This window comes from Lissotriton helveticus, chromosome 5_1 (genome assembly GCF_964261635.1).
Source record: "Lissotriton helveticus chromosome 5_1, aLisHel1.1, whole genome shotgun sequence".
Classification (NCBI taxonomy): Eukaryota; Metazoa; Chordata; class Amphibia; order Caudata; family Salamandridae; genus Lissotriton; species Lissotriton helveticus.
In genome coordinates, this window is record NC_136065.1 from 927337656 (window position 1) to 927363759 (window position 26104).

Here is a 26104-nt window from a genome sequence, read left to right on the forward strand (position 1 = left end):
ACATGAATTCAGTTATTCAGGCGGTTTAATCTTTATATGTTCATTGTTCATAGTGGTTCATATTCTCTCCTACCTTCTGCGCTACTATGGCTGCAGCCAGTATGACTCCACTACCTCAATTAATCAGGTGCAGATTGTCCATTAGGGTTCAGGGGCTGTGCCCCACTAAAATTATTTCAATCACATTCCTGCATAAATACTACATAGTTTTATTTAGAGATATGATCGTATCTCTAAACACATCAATGTACTTAAGTCCGGGCTGTCTGTCCCAGACTGCCTGTCCCGCTCTGAATCGGGAGACTGACCAGGCGGTACATAAACAGAAGGCTGGTCAGGAAGCCTAAGAAAAGCTAAAATGGCCAAGAGGTAGCCCTTGAAAGTGGCCAGAGAAGAGCCCTGCTGGGCCAAAGAAAGGAGGAACAAGAGAACCTCAGAAAGAGGGGCGGAAAGGGGATCCACAGCCTTTGCTGTGCACCATGCCACAAATTTGTTCCATCTGCAGGCGTATACTGAGTTAGTGGAGGGACGCCTGGCTGCCAAAATAACATCACATTATTCGGGAGGATGGTCGAAAGCTGTAAACTGTCGCCACTCATCTCCACGCAAGGAGGTGGAGGCTGGACAGGTTCGGGTGGAGGACCGTCCCCTGCTGCTGTGACAGAAGATCCTCCAGAAGAGGCAGTCTGATCGGAGGATAAATGGCCATGTGTAATAGTTTGGGATACCAGACTCTCCGTGTCTAATCCGGGGCCACAAGAATGACTTGGACCCCGTCGTGCTTGATCTTCTTCAGCACTCTGAGCAGAAGTTGTATAGACGGAAAGGCGTATAGAAGACCGCAACTCCACTCGCGCCGAAAAGCGCCGCCAAGCGAGTGCTGCCTTGGCAATTCCAACATGCAGAATTAATGAAATTGCACGTTCTTCGGTGGTGAATAGATCTAACCAAGGCTCTCCCAGCTGTTGAAAGATACCATGCACCTGTGGCTGAATTGGTCCGCCCTGGCGTTCAGCGAACCTGTCAGGTGTTGAACCACCAGGGATATGCACTGATGTTCCAGCAATGTCCAGAGGCAGAGGGCCTCTTGACATAGGGTCCACTACCCCACCCGCCTTGTTTGTTGCAGTACCACATGGCGGTGGTGTTGTACGTGAAAACATGCACTACTCTTCCCCGGACAGGGGGAAGGAATGCTTTGAGTGCAAGAAAAATCGCCCGGAGCTCCAGAAGATTTAGGTGGAACCCGGACTCCGCCCGAGACCAGAAGACTCTGGTCTCCGCATCCCCCATGTGGCCGCCCCATCCCAGAAGGGATGTGTCAGTCACCACTGTGAACTCTGGTTGAGGAAGGGAGAGGGATATGCCGTCAACCCAATGCTGGTTCGTTAGTCACCACTGCAATTGGAGTGCAGTGCTCTCAGAGAACTGGATGCAATCAGACAGGTTCCCCTGATGTTGTGCCCACTGGAGCTTCAGGTCCCACTGCAGAGCCCGCATATGCCATCTGGTGGGGGATTGGGGGCGGGGGGAGGGGAGGGGAGGGGGGAGGGAAGAGTTGCCCCTTCGGACTATCTGCAAGACCCACCTGTCCGAGATAATGGTTTGCCAGAGGTGGAGGTGATGGCAGATCCTGCCGCCCACTGGCAACTGGTGGCCCTGAAAGGTCGGACTAGGAAGGCTCGGAGGCTGCTGCAGAGGGGGCACTGGTGGACTGGCCTGCCCGCTGGCTCCCAGACCCCGTGCAGAGACTGGGCAGCTTGCACAGGCCTGTGGCTCTGGGTGGAACGTGGTGGGGCACACCTTCCGTAGCCACGAAAGGTATGAAAGCAGACTGCGGGGGCGAGAGGTGGTAGCGAGGCCCAAGGATCTGGCTGTAGCCCTAGAATCCTTGAAGTGCTCGAGCGCGCTGTCCGCCTTGTCACCAAACAAGTGACGGCCATCAAAGGGCATGTCCAAAAGAGTCGATTGGACATCGCCTGAGAAGCCAGTGGACCTCACCCAGGAGTAGCGTCTCAGGGCTACTGACATTGAAATCGTCCTGCCTAGCGAGTCAGTGGTATCCAGCCCATATCGAAAGGCAAACTTTGCAGCCTCTCTCCCCTCTGCGACTGCACGGGAGAATTTTGCTCAGGCCTCCTCCGGGCCCTGTAGCAGCACCTGCGCAACCGTGTCCCACACAGAGTGGTGTAACGGCCCAAGAGACTTGCATTGCTCACCGACCGCAGTACTAAGCTGGCAGAAGAAAATATCTTCTTCCCAAGATGGTCCAGCTTCTTGGATTCTCTATCTGGGGGAGCAATAGGGAACACACCTTTGGGTTTTGAGGCTTGGACCAAAAAGCTCTCAGGGGTAGGGTGTTGGGAGAGGTAAATGTGGTCGCCCGGGCCAGGTGGTCGCGTCGGGCAATCTTCCTATCCACAGGAGGCCCTGTGCTGGGCTTGGACCAAGTGAGGGCCTCATTGAACGGCAGCAGGGGCTCCGAAGAGGCTGCTGCTGGTTGAAGCACTTCTGTCAGGAGGATGGTCTTGATTGCCACCGTAGGAAGCTCTAGGACCAAGGCCTCAGCCGCCCTACGCAACACCACAGCGTAGGAGTCTCCCTCCTCCATAGCCACGGTAGAGGGAGAAAGCCTACCAAGGTCTGGGGATGTATCCAGACCACTGGCTTCACCCAGTTCCTCTCTCCAGTGCGGCTCATCAAGCTGGTCTGTCAGAGGGTCAACAGACACCTTCCAGTCCTCCTCAGCCTCATATGGCTGCCACTCAGGGCAATAGGGAACGCTAGGATAGAACAGTGGTACAAAAGTACCGGTCTGCACCGGTCTGGCTCCATGTCCAAGTCGAGGGGGAGTCTGGGGTCGCCGACAGCTGGGGACACAACCGGCGTCAGAGGGGGCGGAGGTGTCGTCAATGGAATCGGCACCGGACGTGACGTAAGGTCGACAGGCGCCGATCTGGATCCAGGCCTGGATCCCTGGGGGCCCTGCGGCGCCGGTGCCAGAGCTGTCGGCATCGAAGGCCTAGAACCCCTTGCCGAGTCCGCGGGACCCGAAGGCGTGCCAGCGGAGTCGGGCTGCCCAAAGATGGAGTGGAGGGCTTCGTAAAAGGTACGAAGTTGGGCAGGAGTCACTCCGGCTCCCGGGAAGGGAGGGAAGCTCTGTGCCGACCCAACTGGCTCCGCGGGCGGAGCCGAAGGACGACGACCTTCCGCAGGCCGACGGACGGGGAGAAGGCGAAGAGAGACGGTGCGTCTTTGCCTTCTTTTTGTGCTTCGACTTACCCAAAGACTTTGAAGAGGGGTGTTGGTGGAGACTCCGCGACCGGTCCCACGACCTCCCTCTCAACCGGGACGTCAAGCAGCAGGGAGCGGACTGCCGGGCCTCAAGAAGCTTTCAGGACCGCTCACGCAAATACTTTGGGTTCATGGCCAGACAGTTGGGGCACGACTTCGGCTCGTGGTCGTGCTCCAGAGGCACACGAGGTGTGGGTCCGTAACCGTCATCAACTTGTGGCAGGAGTCACAAGGTTTGAATCCGGTCCAACAATGAGACATTCCTACGTGCAACAGGAGTCAATTACGACTCAAAAAGAGGTTGACAAAAGTAAAAAAATGGTCAAAAAGTGACTAAGGGTACCGCTCTCTCCGGATCTGCGCTCGCTGGCATGGAAAAAGAAAGAACTGACGTCAGCGCGCAGGGGCAGCTTCTACGTGGATACCGCAACTTCATCCCGGTTATCACGCCGCCGACAATGAACGCGGAGTCGACCGACGCCACCTACAGTCGCGCAGGGGTACTGCTATGAAAACATTTCTCCGGATCCAGTCTGACGCCTGGGGGTAATTCTAAGGTAAGGAATCTATAACTAATAGTCTCTTTCAGATATTCTTATTAGTTACATGATTGGAGTTATGAGGACTTCTTCTGGGCGGTGGTGTGAGTTGGGGAGCCCGGAAGTGGTGGACCTGTGGAAGATTTGGGGGTCTCAGCACAGAGTCATGGTGCAGGAGCAGCAACTGGTTGTCAACGTGGTGCTGGTCATGGCATATGGAAGTTTGGTGAGGAAAACAAAACAATACTGGGCGATGGTGTATTGCAGTGCTTTCAAAGTTTGTTGCAAAGGGTCACTTAACATACTTTTTCGGAACATTATTTATAATCTCAAAAGCAAAACTGCAAGTACCATATTCACTCCGTGCTAGGACACCCGCGAAAAATTGTTTTGTTAAGGCTGCTGCTATGGCTGTTATTTATTACTCATGTAGAGGTTTTCCATATTGACAAAGCCTTTTTGTAATTACATTGCTGGTGGCAACCATGCCTGATGCACTGACGTGATCACTGGTAGTAAACTTGCAAATGGTGGCCACTGATGTAAGACCTTTTGTGGACATTGTTACAATACAAGTAACATTGGTAGCTCCCAATGAGTTCCATTGAACATAAGTAGCTCGAATTATAGAAAAGGTTGGAGACCCCTGGCTAGAGCAACGCTAATGTTAGATTCATAGGTCCCAGGTCCCATATGTTGCACACTTACAAAGTTACTTCCCACAGGAGAACTGGCATGTGCTATGGTGGGGAAAGAAGAATGGTATGGTGCCCAGTGATACTCTGCTGCGCACTTACGGATTAAACCTTGGGATACAAACAGTGGGTTTCTGTTTTAGCCCAGGCAAAACACGACTGCTAAAGTAAGGATGGATAATTATGAATTGGATTGAAAAATGGGGCATGGTTTCTATGCATTGCACTGGCCTGCACTTAAAAGGCAAGTTGTGGGTCCTTCCCCAGAAAGCGAGTTCTATTTTGATGGCTGCGAAAGTGGAATGTTAATAGGCTGGCGAATTAGGACGTGTGTGCATGCTTCTATTAGCCTCCTGACAGTGAAGACAGCAATTTGTTTGGGTGAGCAGACCTTGGCTGTCACTGTGCATAGGGTGAATGTGTGATTGCTTAGGTCGATGGAAGGTTGTGACTGAAGTCTTCCTGGTTGATAATGCTCCGATGCGATTCAGTCAAAAGCATTGTGTCTGTGAGAGGCGGAAGTCTGCTCAGCACTTGCAGTGATGTTGCATGAAAGAGCCTAGTCATGTTGGGGGTTCTTTCAGGTGGGGACTGTTGGGATAATCCAAAATCTAGAAAAGACTTGTTCCAAGTGGCAACATAGCGTAACTAGTGTAGAGTGCAGTTATCATGCCTGATCACCAGATATGGCCACCAGTGCTGTGGCTGGGGCAAGGCAATGCTGCACGACAGGCTCAAACTGATGGCTGGGTGTTGACCTTGGAAATCCCAAGGCCTACACATTGGTTGCCTATTAAATTAGAAACACTCTAGTTGGAGGCAAGGAGAAATAGAGCAACCTCATAGTGGGACCATAATGTTTCCCCTATGGCTAAGAATAACTCATTTGAGAATCTATTGGGACTAAAGAGAGGAGTAGCTCAGAAGGCCTAGGGTGAGAAATAATAAGAGGTAATGCCAAAGTTGTAAAACTCAAGATACATTTGAGTAGTTAGTAGAAACTGTATCATGGAGATTCCTTAAACGTGTTCATTTGTTGTAAGATCAAGTTACCGCCAAAGCCATTAAACCAGATCTCCCAGTTGTGGCCCCTCAAAATACTCATGTAATGTTTAGCTGCAAATAGGAGGACTGGCAATCGACTTGGAGAGTTTGTGATTATTGGACAGTTGTGGAAGGAAAGGCTTCCTTTCCTCCGCTCCATAAAACTATAAACCCAATAGGCTTCCAGTTTACTTTTATGGGTCATGTATTCAGTGGTCAACTGTACATGGCAGGCAGTGTCAGCGCCGCGGCCAGGGCGACTGACGCTGGAATCTGGGGATCACGGTTCGATCCCCGGCTCCGGCGGCAGGTTAGCCCAGCACCATGCGACTCTGGGCAATAGCTTGCTTAATCTTCCCGACGGCCCCCAGCGCCTAGAGACCCTTACGGGTGATTGTGCGCTTTACAAATGTGGATTATTATTATTATTATTATGACCAGTCATTGCAGAAAGAGCGAGTTCAACTACAGCAACACTTGTGCAAAACTTGCAGAGATCTTGAAGACCTTGTGGAGGGTACAGTGAGCTCCTTAAATTACAAGGGTGTCTTCTGTTGGAGCCAGTAGGTGTGACCATGCAGCCTTATATTGCAGGATGAAACAGTATGCAAAATTGCTACTATGGTGTAACAGTGAGCATATTACCTACCCATTTCAGCAGATATGGGTATGAGGAGTGGGCATGGAGGGGAAAAAACAGTACACAGAGGAGAGCAACAATGTGCGGTGGATAAAACCATGAGCGAAAAAGCAACATGGAGCACAGAGATTGCAAGGAGTTTGGTGTGTGGAAAAGAACATGAGAGAAAAAGCTTACAACATGAGGGAGACAGCAGCAGGGGAGTCTTGGGGCAGATATTTGGAGGGGAAAAGCACACAAAGAAGCAAGCTGGCAAAAACATGTACTCAAATGGAAGGCTTAAGCAAGCAAAAAGAAACAAGCATTTGCAATACAATAGGTCTCGCATTAGTGAAAGTTTGAGCTATTGGCGTTGCTAATATTAATGGAACGGCAATAGCTCATACTTTCAGTAATGCTTTGCTGAAGTCATCGACACCATATCATTGCGCTGTGACACTCTTATAAACATGTTCCAAGTAACAAGAACTTACTAAGAAATAGTTTAACCTATTGGCATTGTAATGACAATGCCTTTTATTTAAGTTTTAAAAATCAACACATAATTAAAAGGCATTGCCATTTACAATGCCAATAGCTCAAACACGCGTACATGCGAGACCTATTGCATTGCAAATGCTTGTTGCTCTCTACATCTCCACCGCTACCCCAGACTCCCTAAATAACACACAGCACAGCTGTTTCAGGGTAATTCCAAGTTGTTGGTGAGGAGCAGGTTGGGGTAGCAGGGCAGAGGGTTCCAGGTAGCTGGGACAGAAAGAAGGAAGTTAGACGAGAGTTAAACTCAGGCGCTATAAAAGACATCAAAAAACTGATTTAAAAAAAATAAGCTGAATCTCTGGAGCCAGATCGAGACTGCTGACTGCATGCCCTTAATGAGGCTGCTCGGTGCTCTCCTCTGAAGGTTGGCGCCCTGAACATTGCCCCAGCTCGGCCATGATAAAGGCCGGCGCTGGGCCTTAGATGGAGTATTATTTGAACTGATGCAGGTCCCAGTATTCACCGAACATCACCCCAAACCTTTCACCTGCCCCTGGGTCCTATGAAAACCCAGGGAATGAAGGCCATGGTGTGGAAGTCTGCTTCCTTAGAGGGGGAGGAGCGCAAAGCAGTCTACCGCCGTAGTTAAAAATAGTCCCTAGCTGTTTAAACAAGCATTTGGAATCCACAGATGGGCGGGGGAGGGGGAAATAAAGCAGAGCCAAGAACTGCAGGAGAGCTGGTTTAAATCTCAATTCAGCATATTATCCACTATGTTTCAGAAAGTCATCTTCATTCCTCATCTCACCGCCGTCTGTTATAATAAGCACACCAGAGTACGGAGGGGTGGGGGAACCCCGATATTCACTAATGCCAATGTGCACTGCAAAACACACCGTTGCCGACTTGTCTCTGCATGGTATTCGTCGTGCTACACATATGACAACATGTCTCCTTAAGATAATATGCCCAGCCTGCACACATGCCGAATTCTACACCCACCAATACAAAGCTGCCATCACTGCTACAGCCACTGTAATAATGCCCCCCCACCCCTTCTATATATTTAACATTGCTGCAACTCTGAACCACGTTATAATCAGGGCCAATTGAAGTATCGGGGAAAAAAATTCTAACTCTGGGGTTCAAAATGTTTCTGCGATTGCCGCCGGCGAGACGGCTGCAGGTAAGGGGGGTGGAGGCCTTCGGCCCCCGTGCTACATCACTTCCACTGCACCTTGTAGCCAATTTTACAGATCCGCATTCTACACCCCCTGAAACAAATCCGATTGTTTTTTCTTGATTAGACGCTGCCTTGAATACTACCCCCTGCTTAGGGCATTAAGTGGGCCGGGTCGTATTGTGTTATATAAAGCAGCGCAACCTTGTGGTGAACTGTCTTACGTGCTAATGTTGACAATTTGGTGCCAGTGACAACACCGGAAACCACCGGCTCAAATTAAGCACTGACACTACACAGGTACCAAATACTGGCTTAGAATCTACACTTTAGGTCCACAGAACAAAGGCTAATTATGTGTGCACGCATTAAAACTGAAAAAGGACATCTCATTCCTGTGACGTATTCCCACGAGGAAAGAACCTGGGGTTTATCTACAACTGACTGGGTTTACACTGTGCATTTTATTAGACTGTGAAAAGCATTCACTGCTGGTTTCTCCAGTACAATAGCTCTTACGACTGAGTATTCAATATTTCTGTGATTCTCTTTTAACAAGTAATCTTGCTACAAAGGACGCAGCCCGCTGATGCGGTCGGTGAGTCAGTGCTCGTTGACCTTGGCAGAAAGGTACCCCGCAGCCACCTGCGCGCCCCAGGCCCAGCACGCGCTGGGGGCAGAACATTACAGCATGAGTCACCAGGGGTAACTTTCCAGTGACAATCCAGTTGTCGACCTTGTGTTCTACGACACTTTTTTTTATTTCACATACACGTGCAAATACACATATCGGGTCTTAAAAAACAAGACACCTGCCTTCGTTTTGTTGCCATTTATTTTGTTTAGCAATAGTACCAAAAACTACGTAGTGTCACTCCAGCACATTCTGCAGTGCATCCTTGAGACTTAAATTCAGTTAGGAGTTTAGTGATTAAACGAACGCGTGCAGACATCTTGATTTGAATCCTACCGGGAGAGCAGGAACTGACTATGACAAGCACGCGAGTGGTGCGCGGGCACAGAGAGACATGTAGTTTCAATTATCGCGCCTGTGTCTGGGCACGATAATTGAAACCACATGGTGGCGGTGCGGGTAACCGACACCAATAGGCCGTGGGCGGAGCAATGCGCCCGCCTTTGGCCAATTGCGTGCTGTCTTTGATGAAAAGATGCACGCAAAGGCCAATAGCATGGCCAAAAGGAAAAGCACGCGCACGAGTGTGTGCGATTCCTAGGTCCGTTTTGAAACCCCCTACAAGAGGTCTCTTGCTGCACGGACAGTGCTGCGCACTGCAACACTAGGCGCGAGACCTAAAAAGTAAGTCTCAGTAAACAGCCAACCAGCAAGATGTTCGAGAAACTAGAGTGACACAACCAAGATGGTCAAGCAGGGGCAAGAAAAGCCATGGAATAAGAAGCAAGCAAACGAGTGAGAATAAAGCCAACCAATGGTAAGCAGTGGGTGGAATGGAAGCCCATGTAAATTATGGTAAACCCACATTAGTTATTTTGCAACCACACAGCTTGCGCGGTCTGCTAGGCTCAAGCTAATAAAAAAAGAGTACATTAGGTGGAACAGTACAAATTTATGGGGCAGGAAGTGTTGGTAAGATGCTGAGAGGACATGTTAAAGTGTGGCACTGGACCTATCAGTACCAAGTTTACTTATTTAAAGTTAGTCATGCATTGGAGAATAAGGAAGTTCTAAGGAGTTTAACGATCAATGTAACTGAAAGTAAGACATACCAGTCAACTCAACGGTTCTTAAAAGCAAGCACACCGCGAATTAAAAAAAATATTTTCAACTTGGCTGTCATTTTCTTTTAATAAGTCTTTTATGCTGAAACTCTTCAACTAAAACAGATCAGTGGATGGGGGACTGTTATTCATAGATCCATTACAATAACGTTCGATAATTTGATTTTCCTAGAAATAATAATAAAAATAAAGATCAGTACTCATACCACTGGCTGCGACCGCATTTGCTCCTTTGCCTTGTGCAGCTCTTTCCGAACTTTGTATATCTGGTGTTGTGTGTTCTGGTTATCCAACTTTTCGTTTTCTAGCTCCGACGTACATATCTGAATCTTGCAACAGATGCAAACAAAAGAAAGATTCAGTAACTTAAGAAAAAGTACCTACAACCCAACGTATTGCCATACAGCACTAAGCTAAGCAAATTAAATTAGAAGCCATTTACATTTCACTTGGAGATAACTATAATGACAAAAAAAATCACAAGTAGAAACAGATATACTAATCCCAGCTTCTTAAGTTGCCATGCGTTTCATAAAGCATACCAAACATCTTTTTCAACAGTTTCCCTGATATAATGAATATATTAAATGAACATGGAAGAAAAGAACATGCGATACAGGTGGCGCCATGCAGATGAAATTATGCAAAGCCAAATTTCCTAGGACAATTAAGATGAATAGTTTTGCTATGTTTTCATGCATTATGCTTATAATCAATGGAATAGGGCTAAGAACATGATCTACTTTGGGACGCAGTTCTCTTTAGAGCCCAACAACATGATGGGTGGTGGTAAACTCTTTCATTATATCTCTTCAATGCATTTTTTCAGGGTTGAAGCAGTGCAAATCACTACTCAACATAATGCTACTTTTATGCAAACAGCATTTGGGCTTTTACTGAAGTCCCTGTAACTTCATGTCTCCTTCAGATCTAGAGATTCTTAGGATTTGCCAAATACAGAGTGAGTTTTTGGGAATAACCCCAGGTCATACAATACGAATAGGCGGTTTCAAGAGGACTTTGCAAAATTAAACTTGATGGGCGACAGACACCACACTCTTAACCCCTTCCGTGCGGCCGCGATTCCCCCCGTGTGCGGCCGCCGAACGAACAGGGCGGGACCGTGACGAACCCCAGCCGTCATCCGCACACGAGCACCGTGGAGCGTGACGTCTGGGGTTCGTCACCAGCATGGAAGGGGTTAAGGAATGGAAAAAATCCACTACCCTTGAACATGGGTCCAATGTTACAGAGACAACAACAGGACCTTTAGAGGTGGGAATTCCTGAACCTACAACTTGGGGCAACAATAAAAGTGGTTAGAATACCAAATTTCATAAATGTGTTGTAGGTCAACAATAACATCACAAACCTCACAACAACATGAAATCGATATACATAACTTTTGTGTGTAGAAGCAGGGGAGGAGGGGTTCATAGCCTGGATCCATGATTTTGACCTCGCTCACTGACTGTTTCTGCTTACAAAATGTTGGTAATTTTTGGTAAAATAAAAGCCAGAGCAAGCTGAGTAAGTAGAGTATTTGTGCACTTCAGAAATGCTGCTTTATCCACCATTCCTACTGCTGAAACCTAGATTAGTGCTGGAGAGTGATAGAGTAATCCCCACTATGGTATTGAAAATTGTGGTGCACAATAACAGCACCAAATGAGCAATCGACTGGTAATGAGAGACTAACTGAGCAAAGGTCAAAGCCATTGTATCCCTTTGGATTGTGGTCTTTGAATGCATAGGACTATAGCTTCGCGGCCACACGTTTGGCACAAAGTACTGAAGTACACAGTATAGACGGAGCCAACACATTTATCTATTATAGACATGGCTTGCATTTACAAAGTCCTCGCCCAACCGAAAACGATAAGACTTTTGGCAGTCATGAATAAAGAAAAAAATTGTTAAATAAAGATTAAGCTAATTTCTGTGATACAAAACAGTAATTTAGGGCTTTTTGACAGAGACTGCTTCACATGTCTAAACACCCTTGCTATGCGTTTGATTCACTCTCAACCTACCAACCAAATGCTCTCTCTGCCAGAAGATAATCACAACTGTGACATCAAATGCTATTGCAAATAATGCCTAAACCGTTTATAAAATATGTGGAAGTAGTTTAGAACACGCACCCTTATATTTAGTGACTCAAAGCAATATATTGCGGGATATATTACACATAAGGAATAAAACACTATGTAGTACAGTAAAACAAACAAGCATTTACAATGCAATGGTCTCGGCATTGTTAAAGTTAGAGCTATTGGCATTGCTCATGACATTATTTTTATTTATGTTTTTGTTTTTAAAACATATAAATAAATGGCATTGTCATTTACAATGCCAATAGCTTAATCGCACGCAAATGCGAGACCTATTGCATTTGCACCTACACACTGAGCCACCCACACAAAGCCACCCACCCACACACACAGAGCCACCCACACAGAGCCAGCCACCGACCCACACACACAGAGCCACCCACACAGAGCCAGCCACCCACCCACACACACAGAGCCACCCACACACACACACAGACAGACAGAGCCACACACACACACATAGACAGACAGAGCCACACACACACACAGACAGACCGAGCCACACACACACACATAGACAGACAGAGCCACACACACACACACAGACAGACAGAGCCACACACACACACATAGACAGACAGAGCCACACACACACACACAGACAGAGCCACACACACACACACAGACAGAGCCACACACACACACACAGACAGAGCCACACACACACAGACAGAGCCACACACACACAGACAGAGCCACACACACACAGACAGAGCCACACACACACAGACAGAGCCACACACAGACAGACAGAGCCACACACAGACAGACAGAGCCACACACAGACAGACAGAGCCACACACACACACAGACAGAGCCACACACACACACACAGACAGAGCCACACACACACACACACAGACAGAGCCACACACACACACACACACACACAGACAGAGCCACACACACACACACACACACAGACAGCGCCACACACACAGACAGACAGCGCCACACACACAGACAGACAGCGCCACACACACAGACAGACAGCGCCACACACACAGACAGACAGAGCCACACACACAGACAGACAGAGCCACACACACAGACAGACAGAGCCACACACACAGACAGACAGAGCCACACACACAGACAGACAGAGCCACACACACAGACAGACAGAGCCACACACACAGACAGACAGAGCCACACACACAGACAGACAGAGCCACACACACAGACAGACAGAGCCACACAGACAGACAGACAGAGCCACACACCCAGACAGACAGAGCCACACACCCAGGGCCCAACACACACACACACACACACACAGGGCTCAACACACACACAGGGCCCAACACACACACACACACAGGCCCCCCCTCAGTCTAGGTAAGCCACACGCTCATCTCTGCCCAGTAACACCCCAGGGAACAGAGGCAAGAAAAACAAGCAGCTCCCCCAAAAATAAAAGTTTTACAAAAACCAAGAAAAAACAAAATTCAACAAAGGCAAAAGGCAACTAGCCAGCGCCGGACCTACTAGTTTTTCCAATGCCTGCTATAGAGTGATACAAGTCTAAGAGTAGCTTTATCCGGACTTGTACAACTGCCTTGGTCTCCGGACAGCAACCAACCGCCATACTGATGGCAATTTGTAACAGGCCTAATTGTGGAAAGTAAATATATCAATCCAGATAGGACTGTTTCCACAACACATCAAAGGATAAGAGCTACCACTAAATAATGGAAAAGTTGGAATCAGCCCAAGGGAGACCTCCGTTCATGGCCTGCATGATGCGCAACATGCTATTGATCACTGCGCGGGGTCTCCAACACTGGGGACTTCCATTATGGGGGATGTGGTAGTCAGGGTTCACCAGAGGAGCAATCAATGAGGCTGATTAAAGACTGCCAAACAATAGGAGGAAAAGGAAATGGGGAATAAAGCATCAGGTAAACACAGAAATGTTAAAAAAAAAAGCAAGCACAACGAGGGAACGGGGGGCAGAAAAGCAAGCACAACGAGGGAACAGGGGGGGCAGAAAAGCAAGCACAACGAGGGAACAGGGGGGCAGAAAAGCAAGCACAACGAGGGAACAGGGGGGGCAGAAAAGGAAGCACAACAAGGGAACGGGGGGGCAGAAAAGCAAGCACAACACGGGAACAGGGGGGCAGAAAAGCAAGCACAACGAGGGAACGGGGGCAGAAAAGCAAGCACAACGAGGGAACAGGGGGGCAGAAAAGCAAGCACAATGAGGGAACGGGGGGCAGAAAAGCAAGCACAACAAGGAAACAGGGGCGGGGGGGGGCAGAAAAGCAATGGCTGGCCTCTGTTTAGGAAGCCAGCCAATGGAGAAGAGGGACGGGTTCAAGCCCCCATACTGTAAAACAAAATTTATCACCAGCGAGACTGCGCAAGCGCAGCCTACGCAGGCCGAGACCTAAAAACGAACAAACACTCAAGTAATACTGCCACCGATTGGGAGTCATTATGGTACATAATTTTCATTTTCTTAATGCATAATTTAGCCAACTCTGCCATATAATTTGGTCACCCGCTTTCGCATAATTCCAGTGGCCGGTCCTGCCTTTAAGACACTTTCTTAGTCGTTCCTCGGGTTTCTTTTAATCCTCTCTACTGGTATCTGCTTGTAGTGTCCTAGGATTTAGCCTGCACTCCCGGGGTTTGTTGGCTGACAGTGCAGGAGGGATGTATGAAGTTTTGGGTGTCTCTTGCTGCCTCTCACGCAGGGCCCATTGCTTCTTGGCAACCAAACTGCGTTCAATGCTGGTGGAGCGGATTAGAACATCCCATGCTGTACTGCTGTCCGTAGAGACCAGACTGATATCTGAGCCGCTCAGTGCCACTGGATAGTAAAGCAGTACATAGGTGCTAACCAAGGAGAAAGTAAGGCTCTATACAGAGGAGTCAGAGGACACTACAGAAGGGACAAGAGTCAGCAATTCACGTTAAGGAGACCAGATGTTCTATAGAGGCCCATGAAAGAGAAAGTTTTGCTGTGGGGAGACCAAGTAAACATTGGGCTTTCTAACGAGTATGTGAAACAATGTTGAGTAATATAGAGAAGCATAGGATGGAGAAGAGAAGCAGTGAAAAGAAAGTGATTTTCTATCGGAGAGAGTTGTTCTACACTGAGGCACGAGACTACAGAACGTGCTAAAGCTGAGAGTTGGAGTAAGTCACAAAGGAGACAGATATATACAGGTGCAGATGGAAGGGACACTGCTATAAATATGCAAACAACAGAAACCGGAGATGTAACTGAAAGATGCAAGAAACAACAGTGGCACTCGATACAGTGTTGCAAGTGAATCACAACAGCGCTGTAAGGTGTATGATAGAAAGTGGATATTAAGGGGAGACAATAGTGACAGCAGGAAAGCTTTGCAGAGGTTCTCGAAATTATACAGACAACTGCACTGTACTGAAAAGCACGTGATAAAGTGGAGCACCTATAGACGAAGGAGGTACACCAGAAGACCTATAGAGGAGCCACAGAAGCAGTAGGCGATGTGTGACAATAAGAACAGTGGAAACAGCTGAGCCCTGACGTAAGACAACTGTGAAGCAGTGGGAGAAGGTATAGAACAAACTGCAGGAAGAGTGCTACAGTACAGCCAGAGACATCCAAAAAGAAAGCTCTATCAACCCACGTCTTCAGTCCAACGTCAGTTACTTCTGTCATCCGCCAGCAACATTCACAGACGCCGCGCACCGCTAACATGCAGGGCGCAGGTGCATTCTCCCGGCCTCGCTGCAACGCAGTGGCCATGTTTGAATGTAATGTTCTCTAATGTGGTGGTAGATAAACCATTTTCAAGAGAAGGGAATCCAAGTTTGATGCCATTTAGAATACCTGATTCTGTTGTTTTATAAAAAATAGTGTGTAGGTTCCGAAAAATACAGCAATGTTTTGATTTGTCCAAAACTTACCATAATTTAATTGGAATGTTTCTACTACCAGAAATGATAACTTAACGGCGTGTTGGTATTGTTGTTATCTTGGCTAATAGGGGATTCATTGTATTTCTGTACCGAAAACAATGCTTCCCAAATGCAGCTATTTTCAAAGTAGTGGCAGATCAATTGGTTTCTTACTGTGTACTTTGGTTGCTATGGTGTCCTGAAACCAGTTTCTTAACGTCCAGAATGCCGGCGGCCATTTTGAAATTGCGTAATATTCAGTCACTTACGTGAATAGTCCAAAAACAAAATCTCTTCTGTTTTTTAGGCCGTTGTCAGTACATGCCATATCTTGTTCTCTATTTTCATTGGTATGCTTTTCGGTTTCTTTTGGGTTTAAGACTAGTCTTATTCTTTCGACTCTTCCTAGACAACTCTAGTTGATAACGAATACGAAGGTCTGGGCATTAGGAAAGGTTTAAAAAAGGCCAGTAGTTGGCGCCAGAATAAAACCATACAGCATGCCTCTCGGCCTTTTACATTTCCACAATGGAATAGCAAGAAAGGAAGACCCGTTATTTTCTACACAACACGAGGACAAAGAGCAGAAGTTACCTGCTGATCGTTACATGCAGCACAGGAACACACCAGAAACATGCTTTCGTTCTGGGACACAGGATTCAACACCACCATCTTTCTCCGAGGCGAGGCAGGAATGCCTCGGAGAAACGCATCATCATTTTGTGATTCGGGGGCGTGGTTTTAGTTCTCTCCTCTTCCCATTGGCTGGAATGTAAAATTCCAGCCAATGGAAGAGGAGAAAGAACCTAAAAAACACCCCCCCGATCCGGGCTTGAACGGAGTGACGCCCCTCTCCTCCAATGGTTGGCCTCCATTAAGAAAGCCAGCCAATGGAGAAGAGGGGCGGGTTCAAGCCCCCATACTGAAAAAAAGTTCTCGCCAGCGAGACTGAGCAAGCGCAGCCTACGCAGGCAGAGACCTAAAAAGTACACATTTTATCTAAAAACTGTCAGATTGCAATACGTTTGACTGGAGACTCAATTAAAATCCTCTAAGGGAGTGTAATAGTCTCCAGGAATCTGGGTAATAATGAAAATGTGGATAACTTCACACTAATGTGAGAGCTGTAAAAGGATTACTGCTACTTAAAAGTAGGTCTTAATTGACCACTGGGACCAGTCTGACCCGAACCAAAATTAACAATTTACCAAAATCAATTTTGTTCACTGGCACCGATAAAAGGAATTTTAGAATTATTTTAGCAGCGGAATAATTATCACCCAAACAGCAAATATGGAAAAAGGGACGGAGGCTATAATGCAAGTAATGTCATAAGATGGGGTCAAGCTTAAAGAACAAAACATTGGCATCTTTCATTACTGTCTCGAAACTGCTTCTGGAGATGTACATTGGCAGCAAATCAGGAATGTTCAGTCTATACAAGAGAGTCCCACAAGAAGCAATCCCAAACACTAACAAGCATGTAAAGCATTTATAGAAGGGCATGCAAGTGTATTAGGTATTGAAATAATTATAGGAAAGACTCCTACCAAATAGGTAAACCTTTGAACCCTATTGACTTGGATAAAATATTCAACGATATACGATGTAAATCAACAAAAAATAAGTTCGTTCCTACAGTTTATTCCACTATACCAACATATTATTTAACTCTAAATCAAACTTGCCTTATTTTTAACACTTTTCTTGGCCCAGCTCAAGGGTGTAAATGTTTACAATTTTGGCTAGGAAAGTAGAAGAATGTGGTGGTTTTGAAGCTCTGGTTCTTTGAATGCAGTCATACACAGTTTTGGAGGTAGTGGGAGCGGTTTCCCAACTTGTAAACAATGCTTCTGTCATTTGTGCAGAATGTCTATACCGAAGAGGATAAATTTGACCTTGCTGCTTCTCCACCATCTTTGGACAGAAAAAATGCCAAGCAGGATCTGGAAGTGTAGCATAATGTTCATACTGCATGAGGGTTTTTAAGAGAGGATCAACACAGACTATAGCAATTATCTTGTACGAAGCTTCTATGAAATTTCTACGTTTTCAGTTAGGAACATCAACGAGATAGGGTGAGTACAAGAGTCATTTACCAGGGTTGCTGATACCCTCAAATTAAACAAAGTTGAAAGAGCCATCTTAAATGGCAGGAGAGATCTGTGGATTTTCGGAGCTAGCATTTAAAACAAAAATCAACTCCCCGCCCCTTTGGAAAGTGATATGAACCATAGAGTATGATGAGATGGTCAAACTGTATCCTCATCTACATTTCTACAAAGCACTCAATTCTTATAGAAAGGCTGGTTGAGGAACTACCTGACACCAGTGATGAAGAAAGTATGTCGTATGAAATGGTCAGTTGGGTATTAACCATGGATGTGACTTAGGACAGTTCCTTTTATATTTCTCTTTATCTTAGGAGACGAATCTAGACTATTTTTTATCGGCGTGCCACAGACAGATTTTCTAAAGTTGGATTTAACAGTGGGTTGATTTACCTCTCTCTGTGATAAAGCAGTGCTTTCTTCAGTTACAGTTTGTCAGTAGCCTTGCTACTCTCCATTGCGCGTTGCCTATATAGGCGCCACTTAGGCATGTCGATGTCCGTTACTTTTCGCCACTTTCCACACCAGAAGTGTGGAGCCATGAAGTACGCGGACCAATGGTGTGGAAAACTACTGCCCTGAAAGGGGAAAGCCCTGTCCCTAGAAATCAGTTTGTGGAGTGGAGAGGATGGACGGTTTGTTAAGGAATCTGCGGCTAGATAGTCTCTACCAGACAAGGCGTTACCAAAGGTAAGTAACGTGTTAATCTGATAGAGACTTCTAGCTGAAGATTCCTTACCTTAGAAAAGATACCCAAGCAATAGCTCCCTGGAGCCCAATTATACATGAGGAAGTCCTGCACAACCGAACAGGCAAAGTGCCCAACCCTATGGACCGGATTGTCCAGACTGTAATGTTAGGTAGACGTGTACAAGGAAGCACACATTGCTGCCTGGCAGATGTCCAAGACTGGAACATGAGCGAATGTAGTGGTAGCAACTTCAACTTTGGTGTAATGGGCACACAAACCCTCAGAGGATTATTTCTTAGCCAATGCATAGCAGATTTTAATACAGTGCACAATCCATCATGAGATGGTCCGCTTCTGTAGGTCAGTCCTTTCTTCACTCTGACATACCCCATGAAGTGTTGGTTGTTCACCTGGAACCCTTGTGTGTATCAAGGTAGAATAGCAATGCTCTTTTCTGGGTCCAGACGGTAAAGTCGCTCCTCTTCCTTGGAGGGATGAGGCGGAGCGTTAAAAGGAGCCAGAGTGATGGATTGGCCTAGGAGAAGAGGGAGTGACAACTTTCGGGAGAAAGGAAGCTCTCGTATGACGCATAAGTTTGTCGGGGTAGATGTTCAGATAAGGAGACTTGGATGGCCAGGCCTGGAGCTCACTGACCCTCCGGGCATATCTTATTGCCACCAGGAAGAACATCTTGATGGTAAGGAGCCTGAGAAGACAATTGTGCAGGGGCTCAACGGGAGTGCACATAAGAAAAGTGAGAACGAGATTGAGGTCCCACCGGGGCATAATAAAGAGAAAAGGTGGAAACAAATGTTGTAAACCTTTCAGAAAATGATGTAGAATAGAGGATTGAAGAGGGACGGCTGGTCAGGTAACAGAAAAGCTGAAATAGAGATCGCACTAGAGAGTGCCCAGAGCAGAGGATGAACAGGAGAACCTGGGAAAAGGGGGGCCGAAAAGGTATACATTTGTCTTTCTGTACACCATGCCCCACATTATACCCCAACGGCAGGCGTAACCAGTCTTGATGGAGGGACAACTGGCTGCCAAGATAACTTCACAGACTTGGGGAGGAACATTGAAAGCTGTCAACTGTAACTGCTCAATCTCCATGCAAGAAGACAGAGCGTTGACCAATTCGGATGGAGAACCCTTCTCTACTGCAACAGAAGATCCGTCACAAGGGGCAGTCTGATCGCAGTGCCGATGGCCATGCACAACAGCCCGGGGTACCAGACACTCCATGCACAGTTGGGAGCCACAAGGATACCTTGGGCCCGGTCGTTCCTGATCGTCTTGATAACTCTGGGTAGGAGGGGTATGGGTGGAACGGTGTACAGGAGACGTGAGCTCAAAGTGTCTCCAAGCGAAAGCCACCCTGGATACTCCATTGCGCAGAACTGCTGACATTGCGGACAGTAACCTTGCACCACCTCAGGATGGAGTAGCCATTCGTGAGCCACGAGATATCTGTTGCGGAGTTTGTTCTCTCTAGCATTTAGAGAGCATAACAGACGTTGAACCACCAGAGATATACCCTGCTGTTCCAGCCATGTCCAGAAACTGCAGGGCCTCTTGACAAAGGGTCCACGACCCGACCCAACCCTGCCCTGCTTGTTGCAGTACCACATGGCAGTGGTGTTATCCATGAACACTTGCACTAATCTTCACTGAATAGAGCGTTGAAAAGTTTCTATGCCAATCAAATTGCTCCGAGCTCCAACAGGTTGTTGTGGAGCCTGTATTCTATGTTCTTCACCACTCCCAGATTGTCACCCATCCCAAAAGTGATGCACCCATCACTACCGTCAGATAGCAGGTCCTTTGCAGTTCCCTCCAAGATCTGGACCATGTCGGAGAGATTCCCCTGATGTTGCGCCCACTGGAACTTCAGGTTCCACTGCAGAGTCCGCATATGCCTACGGCCATGTCACAAGCAGCTTGCAGGAGGCCATAAGGACCAGCAGCCTCAGAGTCAGTCTTACCAACATCCAGGATAGAGGCTGAAACATCAGTATAGCAGGAATATCCTGGACTCGCCTTTTGGGAGAATAGGCCAGAAACCGCACCGTTGAAAGATCGAGTCAGAGAGAGAAAGTCAGGTGTGACTTTGGCACGTTGATAGTGATCCTCTGTGAATGCAGGAGGCCCACTGCTGTCTGGAGGTAGGAGACGACAGCCTAGGGCAAACAAGTCTTCAACAGTCAGTTTTCCAGATAGGATAAGTCTGGCACCCCTGATCTCCGGAGATGAGATGCAACCACTGCCATCACCTTGGTGAATACAAGAGGGGAGCTGGCGAGGCCAAAAGGGAGCAAAGTGAACTGAAAGTGCTTGCGGCCCACCGTGAACCCCAGGTAACGCCTGTGGGAAGGCAGGACAGGGATGTGGAAATAGGCATCCTGCAAGTCTAGTGCTACCATCCAGTCTCCTAAATCCAGGGCAGACCAATCCTGAGCAAGAGTGAGCATCTTGAATTTCTCCTTCTGGAGGAAGAAATTGAGAGAGCACAGGTTGAAGATAGGACGAAGGCCTTCGTCCTTCTTGGGCATCAGAAAATAGGGGGAATAGCAACCACAACCTTCTTCTGGCATCGGCACGCTCTCTATGGCTCCTTTGGCCAAAAGAACATCACTTCCGGACAGAGATAAGATAGGTGGTCCTCAGTCAGCATTTCTTATGGGGATGGCATGGACGGAGGGATAGTTTGGATGGGAATGGAGAAGCTCCTTCGGACAATCTGCAAAACCCACCTGTCTGATGTTATGGACTGCCAGCGAGGCTGGTGATGGCAAGACCTGCTGCCCACTGGGTGCCGCCCATAATGATAAACTGGCATACTAAGAGGGTTTGGAGGCTCCGGTTGCTGGGCTGACCCGACCACTGGTTACTCGACCCACAGGGCTAGTAGGAACTGCGTCCACGCAGAGGCTGAAAAGCTTGTGCGTAACAGTGGCAGTGCAGGTAAGAATGAGATTGCTCACCCCTTCCTTGGCCACAAATGAAGTGAAAGGTGGATTGGGGGTGATGAGGGGTCATCAATAGGCCCAAGGACCTGGCCGTAGCCCTGCTGTCCTTAAAGTGCTCCTGTGCCGAATCTGCCTGGTCTCCGAAGCGATGGGAGCAGACAAAGGTCATGTCCATAAGTGATGACTGGACATCCCCAGAAAAGACAGTAGTCCTCAACCAGGCATTGGGTCGTAGGGCCACTGTCGACAAAACTGCTCTTCGGGAGGATAGACAGTACCTGCGCAACTGTATCTCACAGCACATGAGAATAGAGGCCCAAAATATATGCAGTGTCAACCAGCTGTAATCCCAGGCTGGTGGAAGAAAAAAAAAATGTTTGCCTAAATTGTCAGTCTTTTGGGTTCCGGATCTGGCAGGGCAGTTGGGAATACGCCAGGATTTACATGTGAATTGGAGGCTTGGACCACACAGCTACTTGGGGTACGGTGATCGGTGAGGAATTTCGCGTTCCCTGGAATGGGACGGTGCCAAATTGTACTGTTCACAGGGGCTCCTGTGCTGGGCTTGGACCAGGTCCCACACAGGACATCAGTGAGTGCTTCAATGAATGGGAGAAGTGGCTTAGAAGGGGACACTCCCAAATGAAACACTTCCGTCGAGACATTAGTCTTGACTGCCACCGAGGGCAAGCTAAGGCCCAGGACCTCAGACGCCCTCCGCAGGACCATTGCAAACGACGCTCCCTCGTCCATGGCCATGGTAGGAGGCAGTATTTGGAGAAGTGTTCATGCTGCTGATTCACCCATATCCTAACATCTGTCCAAGGAGTGATATGTATGGTATGCTTCAGGGTCCAGTGACGCCTCCCATTTCTTTCCCAGAGTCCTACCCCAAATGAATAGGACTCAGGCTATTACACATCCTCAGTATAGATATAGATACACACAATATAGGTCTTCCTGCCTTAATAGAAAAGTGTCAATGATAATAGAAAGAGCTAGTTGGCAAGCATTAGCCAGCATGCTCCCGTGAGGCACTTCCTATTTTTTACGAATAAACCCTGGTTGTGAGGTGTTGAGTCTGCTGGCTCCAGATCTTCTCTTTTTTATGTACATCATTGTAGTTCGCCTGAACCCGGGTTTTAGGCAGTATTGGAAATGGCCCTTTTTGCAGGGTTATCCCTAAACGTTTTGCTTCTTCCTCATTTGTTTTTCCTGACCTGTGGTTGTTGGCTATAGAACTCTGGGCATTTTACCACTGCTGATCAGTGCTTAAGTGCATATGCTCTTTGTGTAAATTGTTATTGTGATTGGTTATCCATGATTGGAATATTTGATTTACCAGTAAGTCCCTAGTAAAGTGTACTAAGTGTGCCAGGGCTGGTAATTGAAACGCTACTAGTGGGCTTGCAGCACTGATTGTGCCACCAACATAAGTAGCCCTGAAAAGAGGTCTCAGGCCTGCCACTGCAGTGCCTGTGAGCAGTTTATTAACTGCCATGTTGACCTGGCCAGTATACCCACTTGCCTTGCCTTTCCCTTCCCTTTTCTTACACCTAGGGCACACCTATGGTAGGCCCAAGGTACCCCCCTGGGCAGGGTGCACTGTATGTGAAAGGTAGGACATGTACTAGTGTGTATAACATGTTCTGATAGTGAAATATTATTATTATTATTAATAGAGATTTATAAAAGCGCAACTAAACCCGTAGGCGTCAAGGCGCTGAAAGATGGTAAACGGAAAGCTCAGGAGTCACCAAGGGAAGAGTTACAAATATGCTTCTTGAAATAACCAAGTCTGGAGTGCTTTACGGAACAGCGTATGGGAAGGAATCCCCTTAAGCTCGTTGGGGAGCGTATTCCAGAGTCTGGGCACAAGGAAGCGAAAGGCCCTTCCCCCCCATCTGACTTTGGATATTCGGGGAATAGCCAGCAGGTTTTTGCTGGAAGAGCGAAGTGCTCTACCGGGTGTATAGTAGGCCACAAGAGCACGAATGGCTTCAGGCCCAGTCTCATTAAGTTTAAATTTATAAAGAACAAAGGTCCTAAACTCTTTTGGTATCTTTGTGATTGGTAAACATAGGCTTAAATAAGAACTATGTCACTTTTTTGTCCTAAGTCCAGCCTTACAGAGGAATATTTAATGCAAAGAATTGTCAGGAATATACAGATACGTGAAAAAGAACAAATAACAAGGCACAAGCCTGTACCAAGTCAAAAGGAAGGACAATACAAGGGGAAGCAATTAACAGGCAAACAGAATGGAGCAAAGGGTGGCTTACAGTACAGTGTAGTCTTGCGTAAGCTCAAACCAACAGTAACTGCAACACATGTTATTAAATTTACAAGTGCAGTGCTGTTAAAACAGTCGACGTAACGTTTCGATCCCGATCTCCAACAATAACCTGGGATCATCTTCAGGACTACAATAAATGCTTTTGCCTGAGTAAATTTAAAAGCCTTCGGGTTGTTGGGAATAACGAGTACTGGCTTTACGTGAATGGCGGCGGGGCAGGTCTTCCTTTGGTCGTGATACGCAATTACTCAGCGACCTTCGCACAATGGCGGGGCGGAGAATCCAAAAAGGGAAGCTAGGTGGCAACTGCAAGATTATACAGTGCACTGTCTTGGGGTCCGCAATGGGGACTCCGAAGCCGACGTGATGGATTCCATCTAGGTTAGCCATCGTGCTAACCTAGTTGGAATCCATCACGTCGGCTTCGGAGTCCTCATTGCGGACCCGAAGGCAGTGCACTGTATAATCTTGCAGTTGCCACCTAGCTTCCCTTTTTGGATTCTCTGCCCCGCCATTGTGCGAAGGTCGCTGAGTAATTGCGTATCACTACCAAAGGAAGACCTGCCCCGCCGCCATTCACGTAAAGCCAGTACTCGTTATTCCCAACAACCCGAAGGCTTTTAAATTTACTCAGGCAAAAGCATTTATTGTAGTCCTGAAGATGATCCCAGGTTATTGTTGGAGATAGGGATCGAAACGTTACGTCGACTGTTTTAACAGTACTGCACTTGTAAATTGTATAACATATGTTGCAGTTACTGTTGGTTTGAGCTTACGCAAGACTACACTGTACTGTAAGCCACCCTTTGCTCCATTCTGTGTTTGCCTGTTAATTGCTTCCCCTTGTATTGTCCTTCCTTTTGACTTGGTACAGGCTTGTGCCTTGTTATTTGTTCTTTTTCACGTATCTGTATATTCCTGACAATTCTTTGCATTAAATATTCCTCTGTCCAGCTGGACTTAGGACAAAAAAGTGACATAGTTCTTATTTAAGCCTATGTTTACCAATCACAAAGATACCAAAAGAGTTTAGGACCTTTGTTCTTTATAAATTCAGTCACTACCCGAGGTCCTCAACTACCTAGACTGGTCCTCTTGTTTTATGATACCAGTCTCATTAAGGGCACGATGTGTAAGGCAAAGAGCCTTAAAATTAATCCTCGCCTGCATGGGGAGCCAGTGCAGGTTTTTTCTGATAGCCGTGCCCGAGGAGCGTTTAGGGGCCCCCACAACAAACCGGGCAGCCGCATTCTGCACAGTCTGAAGGCGCTGGACCAGACCATTGCTAATGCCCAAATACAGCGCATTGCAATAGTCCAGCCTGGATGCAATAAGCGCAACTACGACCGGTTTGCGTGCATCAGGGGAGAGATAATGAATAATTTTCCTGAGAATCCTCTGAGCATTGCAACAGGTGGACACAGTCCTGCTGACTTGTTTGTCAAGCGAGAGAGTGGTGTCCAGAATGACCCCAATATTGCAGGCAGAGAGGGACAGCAAGGGGCAGGCTCCAAGAACAGGAGGCCACCAGTCCTTTGACCAGATCTCACTTTTGCCCCCAAAAATGAGGACCTCCGTTTTCTCCCCATTCAACTTAAGGAAGTTCTTAACCATCCATCCGGCGACCGCCTCCATACAGTTTTAAAAATTATGAGCAGTTATGCTCACAGATTGAGAGATGGACACCATAATCTGCGTGTCGTCGGCGTAGGAAAGAACTTCCAGCCCAAAAGATCTTATGAGCCTGGCGAGTGGGGCAACATAGACGTTAAAAAGCGTCGGGCTCAAAGAAGAGCCCTGAGGAACCCCACACTTCACAGGCTTGATGGGTGACATATACTCGCCTAGCTTAACCCTTTGCTTCCGTTGGTCGAGGAAGGATGACAAGAGGCTAAGTGCGGGACCCTTGACTCCCAGCTCGCTGAGTCAGCTGGCCAGAATGGTAGGGGACAGGGTGTCGAAGGCCGCCGTAAGGTCTAATAACACCAGTAAGGTGGTCTGACCGGTGTCGACCTTGGACCGGATGCCATCGACAACCACTGTGAGCGCCGACTCAGTGCTGTGAGTCCTACGAAATCCATGCTGTGAAGGATCCAGGGAGTTGGTACTGTCAAGGAAGGCACTCAGATGAAGGTTAAGGTGTGCCTCCAGGAGTTTAGCAGGGGCAGGGAGAAGAGAAATGGGACTAAGGTTCTTTAATATCCCTGGATCCAGTGTAGATATTTTCAGTAGGGGCTTGACAATGGCCAATTTCCAGGAAAGGGGATAAATCCCCTCTGAAATAGCCAGATTCATAATCTCCATCAAAGGGGGCAGAATGGTCTGTCTGCAATCTTTAAGAACCCTTAAGGGGCAGGGGTCAAGCGGTGACCCGGACTTTAGCTTGTCCAGCAGCATAC

At 47.4% G+C, this 26104-nt stretch overlaps 1 protein-coding gene across 2 annotated transcripts in view; it reads right to left on the minus strand.

The window, feature by feature from the left end:
• Positions 1–26104, minus strand: part of CEP55 (centrosomal protein 55) — a 291020-nt gene that overhangs the window by 13626 nt on the left and 251290 nt on the right. For both annotated transcript variants that reach the window (XM_078643397.1, XM_078643398.1), the window contains exon 8: positions 9837–9959. In XM_078643397.1, the coding sequence (XP_078499523.1) occupies positions 9837–9959 (123 nt within the window). The remainder of the gene's footprint in view (positions 1–9836; positions 9960–26104) is intronic.